The following is a 21,389-nucleotide window of genomic DNA, read 5'->3' on the forward strand; positions in this document are numbered from 1 at the left end:
TTATTAATTTAGGATATTACAAAAAAAAAAAAAATATACAAAAGCCTCAAAACTTTAAAGGTGACCTTGAAAGGAATTTGATCGGTTGTTTAGATACAGATAGTCCTTGACAAAAAAAGTGACTTTTTTCAAACTTACAACTGTTGCAGCATCTCTGTGGTCACATGATCAAAATTTAGAAGTTTGCCAACTGGCCTGTATTTATGACGGTTGCAGTGTCCCGAGGTCAGGTAATCCCCTTTTGCGACCTTCTGACGAGCAAAGTCAATGGGGAAGTCAGATTCCCTTAAGAACCGTTTTAATAATTTAACAACTGCAATGGTTCACTTAACAACTATGGCAGGAAAGGTCATAAAACGGGGCAAAACTCACTTAACAAATATCTCACTTAGCAGAAGAGATTTGGGGCTCAATTCTGGTCATAATTCAACTACCTGAATCAGACATTAATCCAAGAATTTATTTCAATGGGATTTTAAAATTGGAGAAAATAGTTAGCATCATTGTGTGTCATGACGCAATAATGCCATGGAACATGCGTGCCTCACATCAAGAGGTATTTATCATGAGTTTTAGACTTCTTGGTGAAGAAATGCCTATTCTGAAAATCAATGTTATTATAGAGACATTTATTTATTTTGTTATGCATCACCCAGATAACAATAGTTAACTGAGCAACTGATCAACAAATAAATAAATATGAATAATAAAGCCCAACTCTGGGTCAGGACTTCATGACAGACATTATTCCAGTTTTATACCTTGAACCTCTCCAGGGGGAAGGCCTTCTCTGTGGGGGCACCTACCCTCTGGAATCAGCTGCCCCCAGAGATAAGGAGAATCCAAGACCTCGGTGCCTTCCGACGTGCCCTTAAAACTTTCTTTTTTCAGCAAGCCGGGCTAGCTTAACATATTTTTTAACATATTTTAAAATATTTTTAAGTGGTTTGTTATCTTAAATTGGGGCCAAATTAATATATATCCTTTTAATTGTTTTTAATGTTTCTATTGTATGTTTTTATCTGGCTGTACACCGCCCTGAGTCCCTCGGGAGAAGGTGCGGTATATAAATTCGAAATAAAATAAAAATAAATAAATAAATAAATAAAACTTCTGGCTTAAAAATAAATAAAATAAAAATGAAATAAAGTAGCGTAGAGTGCTCCAATACCACTAATTCAATTTCTGAGCCTGTGAACTTGCTGCAAATGAATTGCACGACACAAGAAAATTAGAATATTATAAAGTATTCCTGGTCTGAAAGGCAAATAACAATAGAAAGGATATGGCAGTTTGATAATCCAGAAAGTCAGCAAAACCGTCACGACTTTCTATCTGCAATTACATAACAACACTTACCAGTTTTTGCATCGTATGTAGACTGAAGCTGCTTTGTCAAAATATTGTCCTTTTTCATAAAGCTGGGCAGCTTCTGAAAATTGCTAAGGTATAAAAAAAAATAATAATACAGATTTTCAGCTTAGCGTAATTTATTTTGTGAACTTTTTATGCTGCCCTGAGTCTTCGGAGAAGGGCGGCATATAAATTGAATTAATTAAATTAAATTAAATTAAATTTTCTTGGTCTACAGCTGGAGTGGGGAACTATGGTCCAACACTTGTGGACTTCAACTCCTTGAATCCTTGAGTCAGCCATGAATTCTGGGAGTTGAAGTCCACAAGTCATAAAAGGGCCAAGTTCCCATTCTGGCTCAGGAATTCTGGGAGTTGAAGTCCACAAGTCATAAAGGAGCTATAGTTTCCCACCTCTGGTCTGCAGGTAATGCTCCCCTTGAAATTCATTTAGTGACCATTTGGAGTTACAACAGCACTGAAAAAAGTGACTTTTTGACTGTTTTTCTCACTTACGACCATTGCAGCATCTCTGTTGTCATGTGATCAAAATTTGGACGCTTGGCAACTGGCTCATATTTATGACAGTTGCAGTGTCCTGGGGGTCACGTCAGTGGTGGGTTGCTCCCGGTTCAGTCCGGTTCTATAGAACCGGTAGTAAAACCGATGGGAGGCTCTGTCATCATGGGTGATCTGCGCATGCGCAGAAGCTTGCAAACCGGTAGTAAAAGTGAGTAGAACCCACCCCTGGGTCACGTGATCCCTTTTTGTGAACTTCTGATGAGCCAAGTCAATGGGGAAGCCGGATTCACTTAACAACCATGTTACTGGCTTAAGAACTGCTGTGATTCACTTAACAACTATGGCAACCAAGGGACAAAATTCATCTAACAAAGTGTCTCGCTTAGCAACCGAAATGTTACACCAGGAATAGTTGTAGTACCGTATATTAACTTACCTTCATACTCTCCAGAATAGCTCCACAGTCTTTTTTTAACGTTCGGCTCGGATGCTTGATGGCCTGGTTAACGCCACGCCGAATGTCTCCCATGCGAATCGCCATCTGTGCGACTCCGGCCAGGCAGGCCTCATCGTGTTCTTGGAACTGACAATCAAGAGAAAGACGTAAAAGAGACAAAAAATTTTCCTGAATGAGTACATCCACGGAGACCAGAATGGCTTCCTACCTCATAGACAATTGAAAGATAACGTGAGAACTATAATGAATATATTAGAATATTATGAGTGTAATTCTGATAAACAGGTGGCCCTGGTCTCTGTGGATGCACAAAAAGCCTTTGACAGAGTGAGCTGGAAATTTCTCTTTGCACAGTTGAGCGAAATGGAATTCGGGGAAAGATTTACCAGGGCAATCCGGACAGTATACGCAAAACAGACAGCGAAAATACTTATTAATGGGGAGGAGTCTGAAAAAATTGATATAAGTAAAGGTACTAGACAGGGATGTCCATTATCTCCACTTTTATTTATTTTAACCCTAGAGTTATTATTGAATGAGGTCAGAAGAAATCAAGGAATTAGAGGGCTAAGAAACAGAGGGGAAGAGTTTAAGCTCCAAGCCTTTGCGGACGACTTGATATTTGTCTTGGAAGAACCTTTGGAATCGGGACCAATCTTGCTACAGGAATTGGAGGCTTACGAGAAAGTAGCGGGATTTAAATTAAATAAAGATAAAACCAAGATCCTAAGAGAAAGACGTAAAAATTGCAACAAAGCAAAAAAGCACCATTAAAAAAACAGTCCTGTTAAATATAGAGCCATACAGGTAGTCCTCGACTTAACAACAGTTTGTTTCGTGACTGTGTATAACGGGATTGAAAAAAGTGACTTACGACCAGTTTTCACCCTTTAATGACCGTCGCAACAGCATCCCCCACGGTCGCATGATTTGCATTCAGATGCTTGACATCTGACTCACGTTTATGACGGTTCCAGCGTCCCGGGGTCACGCGATCCCCTTTTGCGACCTTCTGGCAAGCAAAGTCAACGGGGAAGCCAGATTCACTTAACAGCCCTGTTACTCACTTAACAACTGCAAGGATTCGCTTAACAACTGTGGCGAGAAAGGTCGTAAAATGGGGCAAAATTCACTTAACAACTGTCTCATTTAATAAGAGAAATGTTGGGCTCAATTATGGTCGTAAGTCAAGGATTACCTGTATTAAAAATTAGCATTTACTTTGTTCAGAATTATATATTCTACTTCACCTACAAAAATGTATTGGTTCAAGTACATTTGTTCATATTGCATGTAAGGAATACCAATTCTGAAATATACCTACTAAAGACAGGCTATTTTTTTTTAATTTTTTAATTTTTAAATTTGATTTATATGCTGCCCTTCTCCGGAGACTCAGGGCAGCTTACAATGTGCTCAGCAATAGCCTTCATCCTTTTGTATATTTATACAAAGTCAGCTTATTGCCCCCACAATCTGGGTCCTCAATTTACCTACCTTAGAAAGGATGGAAGGCTGAGTCAACCTTGAGCCTGGCAAGATTCGAACCTGCAGTAATTGCAGGCAGCTGGTCTTAATAACAGGGTGCTTTAGACCACTGTACTACCAAGGCTCAAGGTTTCTAGTGAAAAGAGGCCTGACCAAAATAATTATTCTAAAAATCACTATTTGTAAAAATAGTTATACGAAGTACAGTTGAATCTACCTAAGAGCAAACTAATTTTCTTTGACAAATGCTGATAACGGTGTTTAAGTAAAAAAATCAGGAATTCATAAGATTTAATGCACTTGCAAATATCTAACATGTTTGCTTTAATATTATATATAAAGTTTATTGTCATTGTACATGTATACACAGTATAACCATACAATGAAATTCACATAACACCCAGAGACCAAGCCCAACACACATGACAATCCTGACACCCCACCCACCCGCCAAAAATTCCCCACCCCTAAACCACCCAAGCATCCACACAGCAGACCAAGTAATATTCATAGCTCAGTTGATATTTCTAAGGCACAATCAATTTTTAAATTATTTGAGATCTTAAACCATAAAGTTAATATAATTAGACATGTGAATATCCACCCTGAAGCCATGACCAAGAACATATTACCTTATTGTCGCCCGTGATTCCTTTTTCATAATGGGCCAAAGCATTCACGTAATCACCCCTAAAATTAAAAGTCAGCAATATATTTAGAATCTTTTCAAATGTTACAAAATGAAGAAGACATTGAAAGAGATTCCAACGGGAGCATTTTGAAAGACCCCGGCGACAGTAGTAAAACTTGGAAAGTGGTCTTTGTCTGCCTCCTGGAATACGATTGATCCCGGACCTCCGGACCTTCCGTAAAGCCCTGAAGACGTTTTTATTTCATCAAGCCGGCCTAGCCTAAATGGTTTTTTAATTGGGATTTTAAATTTTATGGATTTGGGGTTTTAAATTTGGGTAGCCAATGATTTAATTCTTTTAATTATGTTAACTTTTGCATTTGTATGTTTTTTAATTTTGGCTGTTCACCGCCCTGAGTCCCTTCTGGGAGAAGGGCGGTATACAAATTAAATAAATAAATAAATAAATAAATAATGTTTATGGGGTGTTTATGTGGTTTGTGGCTTGAAGTAGGAAAGATGTAACAGACCAAACTACCATGATTCCCCGAAAATAAAACCCTGTCTTATATTTTTTTGAACCCTGAAATAAGCGCTTGGCCTTATTTTCAGAGAGGTCTTATTATTTTGGGGTGCGTGGAGCAAGACGGGGCTCCTCTTGCCGTCTTACCCGATTTCCAGCTCTGTCTCCCTCACCCTAACCAGAGGAAATGGCGGGGACTGGCTGCGCATCCGTTTAAATATTTTTGGGGAGGGCTTATTTTAGCACATGCACTCAAAAGCCCGATTGGGCTTATTATCAAGGGATGTCTTATTTTAAAGGAAACAGGGTATTGATTGTTGCATCACAAAGAAATATACATCCCTATCTTTCTTTGGTGTGACACAGGGGTCCCCAACCCCACTAGTGGTCCATGGCCTATTAGGAATCGGGCCATGTGTGAGGTGGCCCGGAGCACATGTGCAGCTCTATTCACATGAAAGCGAACTGGCGTGCAGCGCACACAGTTTCACTCATGCGAGTGCCGGCCCACCAATCGCATGGCCCGGTTCCCCTCTCCCCTCCCCCCGTTGGTCTACCAAGCTGCAAAGGTTTGGGACCGCTGGCATAACGGACATGTATTAAGGGACCCTGATGTCTGAACACGGCCTCAGAGTATGTTCCTGGCATTTGCGGTCATTATACATGAGTGGTGTGGTGGCCTAGAGGTGGAGCCTCTCGCCTCGCAATTAGGAGGTTGTGAGTTCGATTCTAGGTAGAGGCAGATATTTCTCTCTCTGGGCACACTGAGAATATATCTGCCGAACAAAACTCCGCATCGGTGACAGGAAGGGCATTCGGCCAGTAAACACTCGGCTCCATTCAGTTGCCCAGACTCCACCCCGCAAGGGAGTCTGGGGTCATTAAAAGATGACGGTGTGGTAGCAACTACCAACGAGGCTGGCTTCAAAAAAAAAAAAAGGGTTGGATCAATTCATGGAAGTTTTGAGGATGAACGGCTGTTAGCCTTAATGGCAGTGACTGACAATGGAAGGCCAGTGGGCTTCTTTTTGCTGCTGGTTGGCCATTTTGAGGACAGACAGCTTGCCTAGATGGGCCAGGGGTCTGGTCCAGTCTCTCTCTAACAAATAACCTGTTTGCGGGAATCAAGAACTTCTCAGTCTTGGACACCATAAAGATATTAAACAAATGCTAAGGATCTCCTAATTCGAGGCTCTTTAGAATGGATTCTTATGGTTAATTCAACCATATAAATTTGTATGTATCAAATATCTTTAGCCACTTCAGAGGGAACATACGTGAATTCCAGCTGCACAGCATACTCCTTGGATATGAAGGGGATCTGGTCCGGTGCCAAACGTTTAGCAAGCTGAAGTGCACTATCCCACTGTTCCAAATTTCTCCTCATCTAATATCACAAATAGTACAGATTTTAACCAATTACAACTACCGAAATTTCCCAAAGCAAATGTAGTGTATTTTTTTTAAAAGGGGAAAAAATGACCCCCACTGAAATTCCGGGTGGTTTAAGCTTTTACCTCAAGCGCGGCAGTGGGAGAAGAAGACGCCAGATATAAATCCTGAGCTAAATTAAAATTATTGGTGTACATGGCAAGATGTCCCGCTAAAAGATTGTGTTCTTCTATGCTCTGAAAAGGAAGACGTGGACAGCTCTCAAATTTTATTATAACTTATCTAAAATGAAGGTAGTTCTTTGGGTAATTATTGTTATGTAGAAGTTAAAAAAAACACCTAATGAAATAGAGAAAACCAGTATCTTTTGAGTTGCATGCCAACGAGACACGTGGCATGGGAAGGGAAGGGAAGGGAAGGGAAGGGAAGGGAAGGGAAGGGAAGGGAAGGGAAGGGAAGGGAAGGGAAGGGAAGGAGCATAGAGCAGACCAGAGCAAAATAAAAGAAGGGAGTGGAGAGGGGAGGGGAGGGGAGAGGAGAGGGGAGGGAAGAGTCTAATATAATTTTTCCAAAAGCAACTAGACTGATTTTTTCTTTGATGATGATGTTTCACTTCTCATCCAAGAAGCTTCATTGGTTCTGGCAGGATGGAGGAGGCTAGAACTAATGAAGCGTCTTGCATTAGAAGTGAAATGTCTTCTTCCTCCTCCACAAAAAAAACGGTGTATAAAGCGAAGGAATGTGCTGGATGAGAATGATGGACTGAATCTCTATCTGGTGCAGATGCAGAGCAATAAAAATCTGATACATACAGGGAATCATCATATTAAGAGATTAGGATTTTGAGAACATTTGAGCTTTGCTAGGCGTACATAATTTTCCGCACAATCTCTCCATTCCAGATTTATTTTTATTGCTAAATTATCTCCTAATGGCATTTTTCAAAATTTTAAAAACTTTGCGCTTGGGCTGGGCAGTAAATTAGCACCATCACTTTTCCATACCATTCTATGATTTTTTAAATTATTTTTTTAAAAAAACAGAATTGTCAATACTTAAGCCTAGAAATCCATACCTTGATTTGCTCTAAGGACATAACCATTCCAACGTTTCTGTTTGTCCTGTACACCCGTATTGCAAACTCTACTTCCATGTGATGAAGGCAGGCCTCGCCTAGCTCATTCCAACTGGACGGTTGGTTCAGATGTTTGCATATCTCCCAGGCCTCGGAAAACCTAGGTCAGGTGAAATGAAATGTAACCGTGAGGCTGAGCCCTCCTTCCTATCTTTGAAAATATTCCACGCTGCGATCAAGAGATGACTCACCTTTTCAAAAGCAAAGTCTGAGTTAGCATTTGTTTCAATTCATCGCCGCCCTGGTCTTTTAGAGTGCCCAGAAAAGTGTGAGTATTAAGGAGGATACTGTTGGTTTTCCCACTGTGAGTCTGACAGGTTAATTCTCCATTATATAAGAGCAAAGGTTTGTGGGAATAAGGAACTTTGGTTGTTCCTGCCAAGATCACCTTAGACCCTATGAGAGAAAATGAAATACATTTGCAGTTCGTATAAGATGACCTCGAAACCAAAGGATTATATTCTGAAGAAAAAGTGCATTGTTTTCAGTTTCTTACAACTAAGTCTTTGCAAAACTCTATGTTAAAAAACATCCAAAGGTGCTTTTTTCAAGAGGCAACTGGACTTTCTGGTTTTTCTTTGAAGAAGTTTCTATGGTAATCACACACACACACACACACACTTGTGCACAATGTATATGTTCCTTAGTGCCTATGAATCAGTCAGGAAGGAAAACCACCTATGCATAAATGCTGCTCCGTTGCTAAAAATTATATAGCCACAAGTCCATTTGTGGCGGTTTATAAACCATGATTTATAATAATGTGTAAACCTAGCACTGTGCTTTAGCCCGGGGATGAGCAATTAATTTTCTGAAGGGGTCATATGAGAAACTGGGACAGTTATGGAGGGCAGCTGCCATTCCCTTGCTGCCACCCCCTCCACCGCTGTTGTGACTAAGAGCCAGATGTGGTCCACAGGTTTTAAAATGCCCTGTTCTGGTTTAGCATAATACATGAATCATTCTAAGAGATAACAATGTCCACCAGAAGGCAATATGGAATTGCTTGGCACAAAGAACAGAGGATTTGCAAAATATTTAATTAGTTCCACTGCTCTTTGCTTTATATATATATATATATACACATACACCCATATATACACACACACACATATATATATGTGTCTCTTTTACAATGTTAAAGAATCTTTTAATAATATTCATATTTATTGTATGCATTGTTTTAGCTTCGTTGAACGCCATCCAAATACGACGTAAATATAACAAAATAAATGAGATCAGAAATTCTACAGTTCCTCACTGTCCCATAGAAGAACATTATTATGATAAACAAGGTACACAAACTAGCACCTTATTATATGAGGTTTTTTTTTTCCTCCTCATTCTTGCACCTTTTTCTGTCTTTCTTCTAATCATAATCCTTAAAGCCGTGAAATTCTGGCAAATTCTCGTTTCCTTATATTACCCTATAAAACTCTAAGGATCATTTGGAAACATTAAAACAGCTGCAATACTATTGTATTGCTCTCTACATGGGGCTCCCCTTGAGGAGCACTCGGAGGCTTCAGCTGGTCCAGAATGCGGCCGCGCAAGTAATAATGGGGGCGTCTCGTCGCTCCCATGTAACACCCTTCTTGCGTGAGCTGCACTGGCTCCCGATGGTCCTCCGGGTGCGCTTCAACGTGTTGGTTACCACCTTTAAAGAGCTCCATGGCTTAGGACCTGGTTATCTACAGTACCTCATTCTGCCACCGATTGCCTCCCACCGACCAATACGCTTCCACAGAGAGGGCTTCCTCAGGGTGCCTTTGGCCAAACAATGTAGGCTGGCGACCCCCAGGGGGAGAGCCTTCTCTGTGGGGGCCCTGGCCCTATGGAACGAACTGCCCCTGGACATATGAAGGATCCCCGACCTCCGCACCTTCTGTCATGCTTTGAAGACCCTATTATTCCAGCAAGATGGTCTGACAGGATAAAGGTTTTTAAATTGGGTTTTGATAGGGGTTTTAAAATGATTTTAGTTGGGTGTTTAAATTCGGCCAATGATTGAATTATTTTAATTAAGTTTTTTAAATTTTTGTTGTATATTGTTTTTACCATGGCTGTTCACCGCCCTGAGTCCTTCGGGAGAAGGGCGGTATATAAATATAATAAACTAAATTAAACTAAACTAATACCTTGTATGGTGTCTTTATGAAACACGTAAGTATATATTTTGTTATCGTCAAAGACCACAAATACACCCTTATCCAGTGGCCAGTTTTCCCACAGAATGCCTTTGATGGTTGGTTGCAAATTTGGAATTTCAAAGGCGGTATCAGTCACCTGCAAAGACAGCAATGCAAAATTAGCTTGTTAAATAAAGCCAATCAGCTAAGTTTTAAGTATGTGCTATATGATGACTTTTAGAGGAATGAGATGGGTGTAGCTCCCATTTCTGAGTTCACACACTTAAAAGATTTAGGAAAAAATTAATCTCAGGTTATGGATCTCAATAAAAGCATCCTGGTCACAAGGCAACAGGAACACAAACATTGTTCACAGAAATAAAACAAGGTTGCTTTATTTTACATTCTTATCACATTCCATCATTAATCTCAAATGGGCATTTGATTTCCATGTTCTGTAGTTATATTATCTGTAAACGGATATATTTTATTCGAAGTGCATTTTAACCTTTTCAATTGTATTCCAACCTATAACCAAAGCCAGGATATTTAACTCTATTACATCTTAGTCATTTTGATGCATTATCTACATACTTTAGCATCAAGAGTCATTAAATGCTTAATATCCATTTCGCATGTATGCAGACCAGGAGTATAGATAGTCCTCAACGTACGACCACAATGGAGCCCCAAAATTTTTGCTGCTAAGTGAGACAATTGTTAAGTGAATTTTGACTTAAATGAATGACTGTAAGCCAAGGACTACTTATATAGATCAACATCCAAAACCAGGCAAAAAAAGATGTGTAGCAAGAAACTTTTATTTTATGATGAAGAATAATGCACTGTTATTTAAGTATAAAGACTGGAATAACATTGAAGCCTTTCAGCAATATTGAAAACATAATGGAACTTTTTGTATAATTTTGACATAGAAATTCAGCTGCAATCTTGATCCCATAAAAGAACTTTCGGTCTTACAATCTGGCTTATTTGGTAAATTCTATTTAAAGGAAGAAGATACATAGTTCATTGAAAAAAAAGTCAACAAATTTACCTTATTTGATAAGAATCACGTAGGAAATTACTGGGTGGGTGGTGGGTGGTGGGAAGGTAAGAGTATAATATGCATGTAGAAACCAACTGAAAATATATAAGTACAAAGGAAATGGAATGACTTACAGGACAGTAAACGAACCCATCGCTTTTGGCATCAACAAAAACTAATTTGGTTCCATTGGGATCTGGGAAGATTTTTTTCACACCAACTGAATGCTGATACTTATTGACATATTGCCAGTCTTCAATGTAAAAATATTGAATAAGGCCAGTCTAGGGAGAAGGAAAGGAAGAGAGAGCAAACAAACGTAATAGTAAGAGATGAATTTATCAAAATGTAAACCATACGATTATAAATGTATCGTTTGTTGTCTATATGTGACTTGCAAAAGACTTTTAATCTGAAATATATACCAAATATCAAATATATAGACGGTACCCTTCAAGATGCATATATAGTAGGATACCTTAATATCAGAATAGGAATTAAGACAGTAAAATTAAAGGCAGTTTATAGGCGGTTTGCTCTATCAGGTGTTATTTATGTGGTCCTTGATTTATGACCACAATTGAGCCCAACATTTCTGTTGCTAAGCACGACAATTGTTAAGTGAGCTTTGCCCCATTTTGCAACCTTTCTTCCCATGGTTGTTAAGTGAGTCTGGCTTCTCCATTGGCTTTGCTTGTCAGAAGGTCGCAAAAGGGGATCATGTGACCCCGGGGGATTGCAACCGTCATAAATATGAAACCAATTGCCAAGCCTCTAAATTTTGATCACGTAACCACAGGGATGCTGCAATGGTGTGAAAAATGGTCATGTCACTTTTTTCAGCGCTGTTGTCACTGTTGTAATGATCACTAAATGAAAGGTTGTAAGTCAAGGATTACCTACATTTACACAAGATGCAATGTAGGTTCTAGCAGTACCACAAACTCTATGACTGCCAAAAGATGGCAATAATAAGCGACACTGCTGTAACGAATGGGGAGAGCTGAAACCGATCCATACTTACATCAGTCCCGTAGATGAGGAACTCACTAGTTAAACAATGGCACAGAATTTTACTTTTATCATCGTTATCTGGGAACAGCCTAGTCTCCCGTTCCTCCTGAGTATTTGAAGGTTCACTTTCTATCTAAAACAAGAACAAGAACTTTGAGTTTCGGAATAGTAACCTAACAGGTTTTAATCATGCCTAATTTCAATTTAAGGAAATTAATAATAATTTTATTGTCATTGTACGTGTATACACAGTATACCCATACAACAAAATTCACTTAACACCCAGAGACCAGCACACATAACAATCCCCTAACACACTCCCACCCATCATAATTCCCCACCCCTAAACCACCCAAACATCCACACAACAGACCAAGTAATGCTGTCCAACAGCTCACTGATGCCCTTTAGTTCATTGTGGACTGCAATTATAGCTCTGGGATAAAAACTATTCATAAAACGTGTGGTCTGAATTTTAATTGTTCTGTATCTTCTGCCAGAAGGCAACAGTCCAAAAAGATTGTAAGCAGGATGGGAAGAGTCTCTGAGAATGTTATGCAACTTCCTCAAACAGCGAGATGCGAAGATGTCATCTAGGGATAATAGCTGGAGCCCGATGATATTCTGGGCAGTTTTAATGATTCTCCGTAGAGCATTTTTTTGTCCGCTACAGAGCTGCTCCCATACCATGCAAGAATGCCGTACGTCAGGACACTCTCAATGGTGCTGCGATAGTAAGACAGAAGTAGATGTTGAGATAGATTGATCTTCCTGAGCATTCTCAGGAAGTACAGCCTCTTCTGTGCCTTCTTCTCAATTGGTAATCAACTTAATCTTATCCTTTTTTTTTTTATAAGGAAATCACAAGCTGCCCTAAAACCTTCAGATTTTTCAAACCAAACCAATTAGAGCAGTGATGGCGAACCTTTTCGGCACCAAGTACCAAAACTGGAATGCATATGTGCGTGCATGTGCCAGAGTGCTGGAAACCCGAAGACCAGCTGACCAGCAGACGCATGCATGCCGACCAACTGGTTTTCGGGTTTCCGGCACTCCGGCGCCCACACGAATACACACCTTCTGGTTTCAGCCCTTGGTGCTGAAAGGTTTCGCCATCACTGACATAGGCTATATTGCAATATACCTGGTCCTTGGGTTTCCAGCGCACGCATGCGTGTCGGCCAGCTGGTATTCGGGTTTCCGGCACTCTGCTATGCGCAAAATGCACGAGAAACATGAAGAGCAGTTGCTGACGGTGTGCATGCCCACAGAGAGGGCTCTGCGTGCCATCTCTGGCACGCGTGCTGTAGGTTCGCCATCCCGGAATTAGAGCTAGGTTTTTGACCTGCAATTCTCTCACTTCAACTCACACGTTCTAGTGAATCTAGCTTCTTGTTTTCTCTCCTCCTCCAAGTTATACTGGAAAATGTAATTTGGCTTTTTCACCTCGATTGGAGTAAAAGTACATTTACTGTCATTTGTGATATAAGAGAAGTTTCTGGCTCAGCTTTCTGCTTGCAGCTTAAATGGGTCTCTTTATCCATACTTCATGCAAACTACAGGCGATTCCAAATTCTTCACATACTTACCATATGCAACTGGATTTTACCATCAAAAAGTGCAGCAGCATAATCAGAATTAAGACATATACTGGCTACTGTTCCCAGATATTCCATGTCCTTGAGCTTTTTTACTCCTGCAAAAAAAAAATTTAAAAAATACTTTTTAAAAAAAATATCAAAGCAATTTAAAATACCTCTGAACCTTTGATCAGCGTAGATTGAACTTGTGAAGCTTACGACTGTCTTAACATCTGCAAGGATGAAATGTTGCAGCCTCCAGAGTGACAAATTCTGGTACAAAAGCACAGGCAGTCCTCGGATTACAACAGTTCATTTAATGACCGTTCAAAGTTACCACGGAACTGGAAAAAGTGACTTATGAGCGTTTTTCACACTCACAAACATTGTAGCATCCCCACGGTCATGTGATCAAAATCTGAACCCGCGGCAACTGACCCCTATTTATGACGGTTGCAGGGGTCACGTGATTCCCCCTTTGCGACCTTCCGACAGATTCGCTTAACAACTGAATTACCAATTTAACAATTGCAAGCGATTCACCAAAGGTTGCAAAATGGGGCAAAACTCACTTAATGAATGTCTCACTTAGCAACAGAAATTTTGGGCTCAATCGTGGTCGTAAGTTGAGGACTACCTGTAAAAGTAAAGGTTTCCCTGTCGGTCGTGTGCTCATCTCCGTTTCTTGGCCGAGGGAGCCAACGTTGTCCGAAAATAATTTCTGTGGTCATTTTGGCCAAGCATGACTATATATGCCAAAGGCGCCCGGAACGCTGTTATCTTCACACTGAGGTGGTACCTATTAATCTACTCGCATTTGCGTGCTTTCGAACTGCTAGGTGGGCAGGAGATGAGGCAAGGAACAGGAGCTTACCGTATTGTGCGGAACTCGGGTTTCGAACCCGGGTTGCCAGCTCTTCAACTGACAAGCTTAGCGCCTTTAACCGCTGAGCCTTCCCATCCCCCCAGGTAAAAAACAGCACAGCATAAAACAATGAAGATGACATTTGATAAGCTGAGCGATGAAAGCCTCCTGAGAAATAAGGGAACCAGTGATATACTTACTGCTCTCTCCGAGGACATAAAACCATGCCCGGTTATTCATGCCCACAGCTAAGTGGTAGGGCCCAACGGCAACGAAGTTGGGCTCAACTTCAACAGAAACTCTAATCGGTGGTTCCTGCCAGGACAGACAGATTAACAGATCAACAGAGTTGGAAGGGACCCTGCAGGTCATCTAGTCCAACCCCCCCCCTTCCCGGCCCAAGCAGGAGACCCTACACCAGAGGTGTCAAAACTCGCGTGGTCACAGTGGTGTCACATGACATATCACGACCTCTCCCTCCTTCTCTAAACCAGGTGTGGGTGTGGCCAGCGCATGACACATTCGGCCCGCGTGCCGCAAGTTTGACAGCCCTGCCCTACACCATTTCTGACCGATGGCAGTCCAGTCTCTTCTTGAAAGCTTCCAGTGATGAAGCTCCCACAACTTCCAAAGGCAACTTCTGTTCCATGGATTGATTGTTCTCACTGACAGAAAATCCCTCCTTATTTCTAGGTTGAATCTCTCTTTGTTCAGTTTCCATCCATTGTTCCTTGTCTGGCCTTCAGGTGCCATGAAGAATAGCTTGACTCCCTCCTTTCTGGGGCGGCCCCTCAAATGACCACATGGCTTGTCCTGAGGACTGAGGAGGCTAATTTATCTCAACTGGAACTTTATAAAGGAATAAAGCATCATACACTTTCAATGTAGTTGGCCACTGTGACCTCAAGAAGGGAGGTGAGGTAGGCAATCCTTGTGCCATACGAGGCTCCGAGGATGGGAAGGTTGGTTAAGAACACATGGATGAATCCTCGCTTAGTAGACACTGCCAACAATTGTCCATCGTCCGTCCATGACAACTGATCTAGACCTAAAATATTAATGATATCACACTGAATAGTTACGTTTGTCTTGGAAAGCCAAAAAAAACCAAAACAAAAATGAAATTCTTACACAAAAGTACACTTTCAAACCACTAAATGAGCTGCTTCTGTCTGGATGTTGTAATTCCAACTCATCCAGTGACTGGGAGATTGGAAAAGATTCTTAAGGAATAACGAACATGTGTGCCCTTGATTTACTTATTTGTAAGCATATATCCCCCAACAGGTTTTACAAAAACACATTTATAAAACTAACGTAAATACTTAAATATGAAAAATCTCTGACACTCTAAAAGGACATGGTAGAAAGGAAGGTTTAATCCCTCTGCCAAAGTCATGAAGAGGGAATTTATCTCAACCTCAACAGCCATTTATTTCACACTAAGGATTTCATCCTTAGAAAAATCCTAACTTGGTGGGATTTGCAAAAAAATGGGAATCCTGCAGGATGGACTGAACAGAAAGAGGCGGTCCTGCAGGTAGTTTGGGCCTAAGATATGTGTTTGGCTATGGTTTCTTACTTATTCCGCAGAAACAGACCTTCTTACCCTTAATTACAGTGCAAAGGTAAGGAGGATTCCTGGAATTCCTGAGCTCTTCCCATCTAATAATTCTCTAAAGTTGGGATAACTTACACAGGTACTTTGACTTGTGCGCTCCCTTCTTCCCTTCACATACAGAGGTGAAGAAATTGAAATTCCCAACTTCCTAAAGAATCTGACTTGGGAAATGCAATAGCTTCAGCAAACTATCTTTTTTTTTTTTTTGCTTTATTCCAATGTTAAGGGCCCTCTAAGATTTGTTATTAACTGAAAACTGAACCAAATGGCAAGATGAAACACGTGAGGTCACATTTGATACTGCTCCTTCTCAGTCCCCCAAAGACTCCAAAGGTATTGAAAGATCAATCTTGCTTAATCCAACACAAACAATGAAACTGGCAAGCTATCAAACCGGGCAGCTGTCAAACCTTTATTTTCATCCTCTAAGTTTATGATTGCGCACATTTCCGTCAGATCTGACAAGTTATGAATCTTGACACTACAATAAAAAGAAATTTGATTTCTTCAGTAGTCTCACTTTCGCAATAAACTGCATAACATCAGTTATGTAAACACAGAATTTTTTGAGAGGTGCTTTCAAAAATTGAACTGGTAACATCTATGGAGATTCTCAGTCATCTATCAGGTCATGGTTGTCCCAAAGGTGCTTTTTCAAGGGCCAACTGGACTTTCCTGTTTTTCCTTTGAAGATGTTTCGCTTCTCATCCAAGAAACTTCTTCAGCTCTGACTGGATGGTGGGGAATGGAAGGATTTATACTCCTTGCAGACAGCTGATCATTTGCATCCTTTTTAGAGGGTCATTGAGGCCACTTGGAGCTGTGTCTATGTCCTCAGGGTCCTTTTTCAAGAGGCATCTGGACTTTCTGGTTTTTCTTTGAAGGCGTTTTGCTTCTCATCCAAGAAGCTTCTTCAGCTCTGACTGAAGGGTGGGGAATGGAAGGGTTTATACTCCTTGCAGTGAAATCCTTCTATTCCCTCCCATTCAGTCAGAGCTGAAGAAGCTTCTTGGATGAGAAGCAAAACGTCTTCAAAGAAAATCCAGAAAGTCCAGGTGCCTCTTGAAAAAAACATCTTTGGGACAACTGGTAACATTGAATTTAAAAAAACCTCGTTCACAGCTAAACCTTTAAACGGTGAGAAAATATAGAGCCGTGCAGGCAGTCTTTCATTTGGATATTAGCTTTGTTTAGGCTAGCAATTCTCAGCAATTTGGGTCTCAGGAACCCTTTCCATTCTTAAAAAAGAGTGAGGGTCCTACACAGCATTGGTTTATGTGTTGCCTTCCTCTGTATTCTGCATATGTAAAATTCTAAAGTATTAAGGACAACTCTTCTCATAAAATTAAAAAAATTCTGCAACAACAGTACTTTTGTTATTTAAATGACCTTACATGGAAATATTGTGCCTCACCAGTTATCTCCACATGATGCAGCTTTGTTTAATGATTCAGTGATCGCAATGCCAGCCAAGGAATCCTTATGATCAGAAGCCTGGAAAATCTCATGGCCAATCTCTTGAACCTGCGTTGAAATCACCACAAAATAGCCCAGCGAAAAACCAATCATGATATAATTTTCACCATACCTGCAAAAACAATAAATAGAACCAAAAATAAAATCTCTCAGGCATCATAATTCCTGATAGAAATAATGCGGAGACCATCTTAAATTGTGAAATGACTGTAGAATTGAACGTGATCAGAGAAACAGAAAAATTATCCAAAAATTAACTTACATTTATACCAAAAGGTGCTAAGAGAGACTCAATTGCATATCTTTTTTCAGGGATATTACATTTTAGACTGTAAGGTATTCAAAAAATAAAATATTCTTTTATTAAAAATATATATTGCTGAGCACATTGTAAGCCGCCCTGAGTCTTCGGAGAAGGGCGGCATATAAATCAAATTAAAAAAAAAAATTATATATATATATATATACACTCCCTCCAAATCTAACTAAATAAAACAGCCAAAACTCAAAACTCACTTTAAAATTATGAATTAAACTGCCATAGTTTGACAGAGTGGGTTTTAGTTCACAAAAACAAAACAAAATTTATTTGTTTTTAAGTTGCTACACAGTGCTCTTTTTCGTTGTTGTTGTTGCACCTGACCAATACAATCACTCCAGAGAAACATTATTACTTTAGGGGTTACTTACAATTTGTAAGCTACTATCTTTCCATAACGTTTTTGAAATGCTAGTTCAATTGGTTTTTCTGGATCTTTGAAGTTAAAAAAATATAATGTTTTTTGTCCAACCACAATGCACACCTGACAAAAAAGGAGAAAGGTTACTAAAACAAGAATGTTTCCAATACAACACTTTCTCTTATCCCCAAAAGACAATTCAACTTCCTTGGTTTTTTCTTAAAGACATTTCACTTCTCATTCAAGAATCTTCTTTGGTTCTAACTACCTTTCTCAATAGAACCAATAAAAAATGAATATAAAGAGGGTTTTTCTTAAAACAAATCATGAAACTTTATTAATTTTAAAGCTGAACTGAATAACAACAGAACCAAGCTTGAAAGACTGACAAATACAAAGAATTATTTTTTTGCTAGTCCAAAATCTTTTGTATAAAGATACTGCCATATCACCTATGAAATCTGAACAAGACTTCAGGGGCAAAAGTCACATGGAAAAGAAGACGATTGCAATATATATATATATATATATATATGTATGTATGTATGTATGTATGTATGTGTATATATATCTATATCTATATCTCTATATCTCTATATCTCTATATCTATCTATCTATCTATCTATCTATCTATCTATCTATCTATCTATCTATCTATCCATCTAAATCTGCAACCCAACAAGACAGACACAGACTTCAGAGGATAATTAGAACTGCAGAAAAAAAATTGGCTACCAACCTGCCTTCCATTGAGGACCTGTGTACTGCACGAATCAAAAAGAGGGCTGTGAAAGTATCTACAGACCCCTCACATCCTGGACATAAACTGTTTCAACTCCTACCCTCAAAACAACGCTATAGAGCACTGCACACCAGAACAACTAGACACAAGGACAGTTTTTTCCCAAATGCCATCACTCTGCTAAACAAATAATTCCAACACTGTCAAACTATTCACTAAGTCTGCATTACTATTAATCTTCTCGTCATTCCCATCACCCATCTCCTTCCACTTATGACTGTATGATTGTAACTTTGTTGCTTGCATCCTTACGATTTATATTGATAGTTTCCTGATTGTTTATTTGTACCCTATGACTATCATTAAGTGTTGTACCATATGATTCTTGACGAATGTATTTTTTTTCTTTTTATGTACAATGAGAGCATATGCACCAAAGACAAATTCTTTGTGTGTCCAATAAAACTTGGCCAATAAAGAATTCTATCTATCTATCTATCTATCTATCTATCTATCTATCTATCATCTATCTATCATCTATCATCTATCTATCATACAACTGGGAAAAAGTATAGTTTAGTGGGAAATTACTGAAGATACTTCACAGGCAAAGCTTTGCAGGTTAAACTCCCTGGAAACAATCTGCCTTATTAAGAATCAGGGCAAGAGAGATTGGTTTTGCTAATTTCAAACTTAATTTCAAATGGATTTTTCAGCATTAAATTTTTTTTTTTCTATTTTTCTTTTTCAGCGGTCTTTCATTTCACCAGATGAAGCAAGACCAGTATAATATAGTTTCAGGATGGTCATTAATAACCTACTGTGGTCTCATTTCCTCCTGTTTCTTCATCAGTCTTCATCTTGACAAACTCCATATTGCTGGGGTCTTCTCTCACTGCTGTCTGCAAGAATAAAATTCTGGATTAACTGAATTTATAGTATCTCTTTGTAAAGAGTTATACTAATCGGAAAATGAGAGAAGTAGGGCACTAACATGCTTATCGAGAAATTGTCAGTAACCATTTGGAGGATATTTTAAACGCTGACTGGATTTTTGTATTGCTCTAAGATAGGTATATTTAATAATTCAGTTAAGGTGTATTTCATAATTATAGTTACCTGATGGTGATGTTTTGCATTAATCACCTGTTATTTCAAAACAAATCCTAAACTGATTAAAGCATTGATTTGAGATATAACTGTTTGGGGATTCCTATAAAGAACACACACTGAATAAATAGAGGAAAAGTGCAAAGGTTTCCTGTATTTTTTTTTCATTTCTTGCATGTAACAAAAATATAAATTTATTACCACTCTGATAGTGTCGCCTTCATGGTTGCTAATCGTTATTAATTTGTCTTCTCCGCCTAATGCAATTAATTTTTCTTTGCTCCAGCAACCACAGGTGATCCGTTTGGTATGCTTGCCTGGTAAAAAAAAGACAGGCAGAAAAAATCTCCAACTTTTTGCTTCTTAACAACTCTTTATTACAGCCCGAGGCCAGCTTTCAAAAAACTATAGAATGAGAAGACACGTTTGAAATGCAGAGAAGACAAATATACCACAACACCTCAAGGGCCAAATCTGGCCATTTGTAAAGGTGAGAACAGAGTATTTATTCATGAAAGGAGAAAAATGTAACTAGTATAACTAGATAATACCCAGGAAGATGAGGTAATTTTTCCCTATATTATAAAATATAATAGAAAATTATGTAACAAGTATTACAGATAATGCCCAGGAAGATGAGGTAATTTTTTCTATATTATAAAATATAATATATAATTAATTATATAATTATTTAAATAGTAACTAACTTTGTGGGTAAAAATCTGCTTTTTTCCCCATGCTTAAAATTCTGTTCTCAAGGAAAATACTGGAGAAACCTGTCTTGTCTCCAAAATATGAACTGAGTATGTTTTTGACTTTTAAAAGCGAAAGATCTGTGATAATTGCCAAATTGATTACAAAAACAAAGATCTGAACTAGCCTAAAAATGATTAGATTATCAAGATATTTGTCCTTTTAATCCAAAAGTTTGGAATAGCTTTCAACAGAATTAACTAATGAAACTTAAACAAAGGAATGAGAGAAAGATTCCAAAATGAATGAAAAAAAAAACACTAAGCCAAAGGCATAACCTGAAAAAGCTATCTAAATATTGCTCTGGAGATCCTAGCCTCTGCCAATTTGTTGTAGGATGGTAACAATTAATTCCCAACTTGGCTTTTCTAAAGGAAACATCCCCACTTTTATTTACTCCATCGAGATATTCCAGTGGCCAAATGCTGGGAGGAAAAAATGCAATTTATATGTCAGCCTGAACATTCTACAACATTCTCGGTGAAAGAAATGCTGAGAGAACATGGGAAGAAATTATTTCTGTTTTTGTTTCTGAACCGGATGATTGTAAACAGTATTAAAGCACAACTTTGTGTGCAGCCGCACTCTTGAGCTGTTTATCTATTGGATATAAATTACTTCTCCCTTGCACACATTTGCTTTTGTGGGGGACTTGTGCCGACTTTGGCTTTTTTCTTGCAGATGCTTTATTTCCAAAATAGGTAACCTCATTAGTGCTAGTTTCGTAGCGAACCCCACATTTGGTATGAAACATCTGCAAAAAAACCACCCAGCTCAGAGAACACCAAGAACTCCACAGTTCAATCCTGAGCTACAAGTATTCTCTTCTATCGGTAACACATTTGCTTTTTCCTGACTTAAACCTGTTAC

At 39.1% G+C, this 21,389-nt stretch overlaps 1 protein-coding gene across 1 annotated transcript in view; it reads right to left on the bottom strand.

The window, feature by feature from the left end:
* The window catches only part of WDR19 (WD repeat domain 19), a 40,783-nt gene that overhangs the window by 17,788 nt on the left and 1,606 nt on the right, over positions 1–21,389 (bottom strand). Inside the window, exons 3-20 of the mRNA XM_070948208.1 lie at positions 19,968–20,083; positions 19,478–19,558; positions 17,924–18,036; positions 17,172–17,345; positions 16,168–16,238; positions 15,012–15,184; positions 14,337–14,451; positions 13,281–13,387; positions 11,702–11,824; positions 10,812–10,961; positions 9,639–9,786; positions 7,692–7,896; positions 7,441–7,600; positions 6,491–6,601; positions 6,251–6,360; positions 4,452–4,509; positions 2,311–2,457; positions 1,360–1,442 (exon numbers count right to left, since the gene is read on the bottom strand). Coding sequence (XP_070804309.1) covers positions 1,360–1,442; positions 2,311–2,457; positions 4,452–4,509; positions 6,251–6,360; positions 6,491–6,601; positions 7,441–7,600; positions 7,692–7,896; positions 9,639–9,786; positions 10,812–10,961; positions 11,702–11,824; positions 13,281–13,387; positions 14,337–14,451; positions 15,012–15,184; positions 16,168–16,238; positions 17,172–17,345; positions 17,924–18,036; positions 19,478–19,558; positions 19,968–20,083 — 2,245 coding nt within the window. The remainder of the gene's footprint in view (positions 1–1,359; positions 1,443–2,310; positions 2,458–4,451; positions 4,510–6,250; positions 6,361–6,490; positions 6,602–7,440; positions 7,601–7,691; positions 7,897–9,638; positions 9,787–10,811; positions 10,962–11,701; positions 11,825–13,280; positions 13,388–14,336; positions 14,452–15,011; positions 15,185–16,167; positions 16,239–17,171; positions 17,346–17,923; positions 18,037–19,477; positions 19,559–19,967; positions 20,084–21,389) is intronic.

The sequence above is a fragment of the Pituophis catenifer genome, unplaced genomic scaffold (assembly GCF_029215685.1).
Source record: "Pituophis catenifer annectens isolate HBS135680 unplaced genomic scaffold, rPitCat1.0.hap2 SCAF_8, whole genome shotgun sequence".
Classification (NCBI taxonomy): domain Eukaryota; kingdom Metazoa; phylum Chordata; class Lepidosauria; order Squamata; family Colubridae; genus Pituophis; species Pituophis catenifer.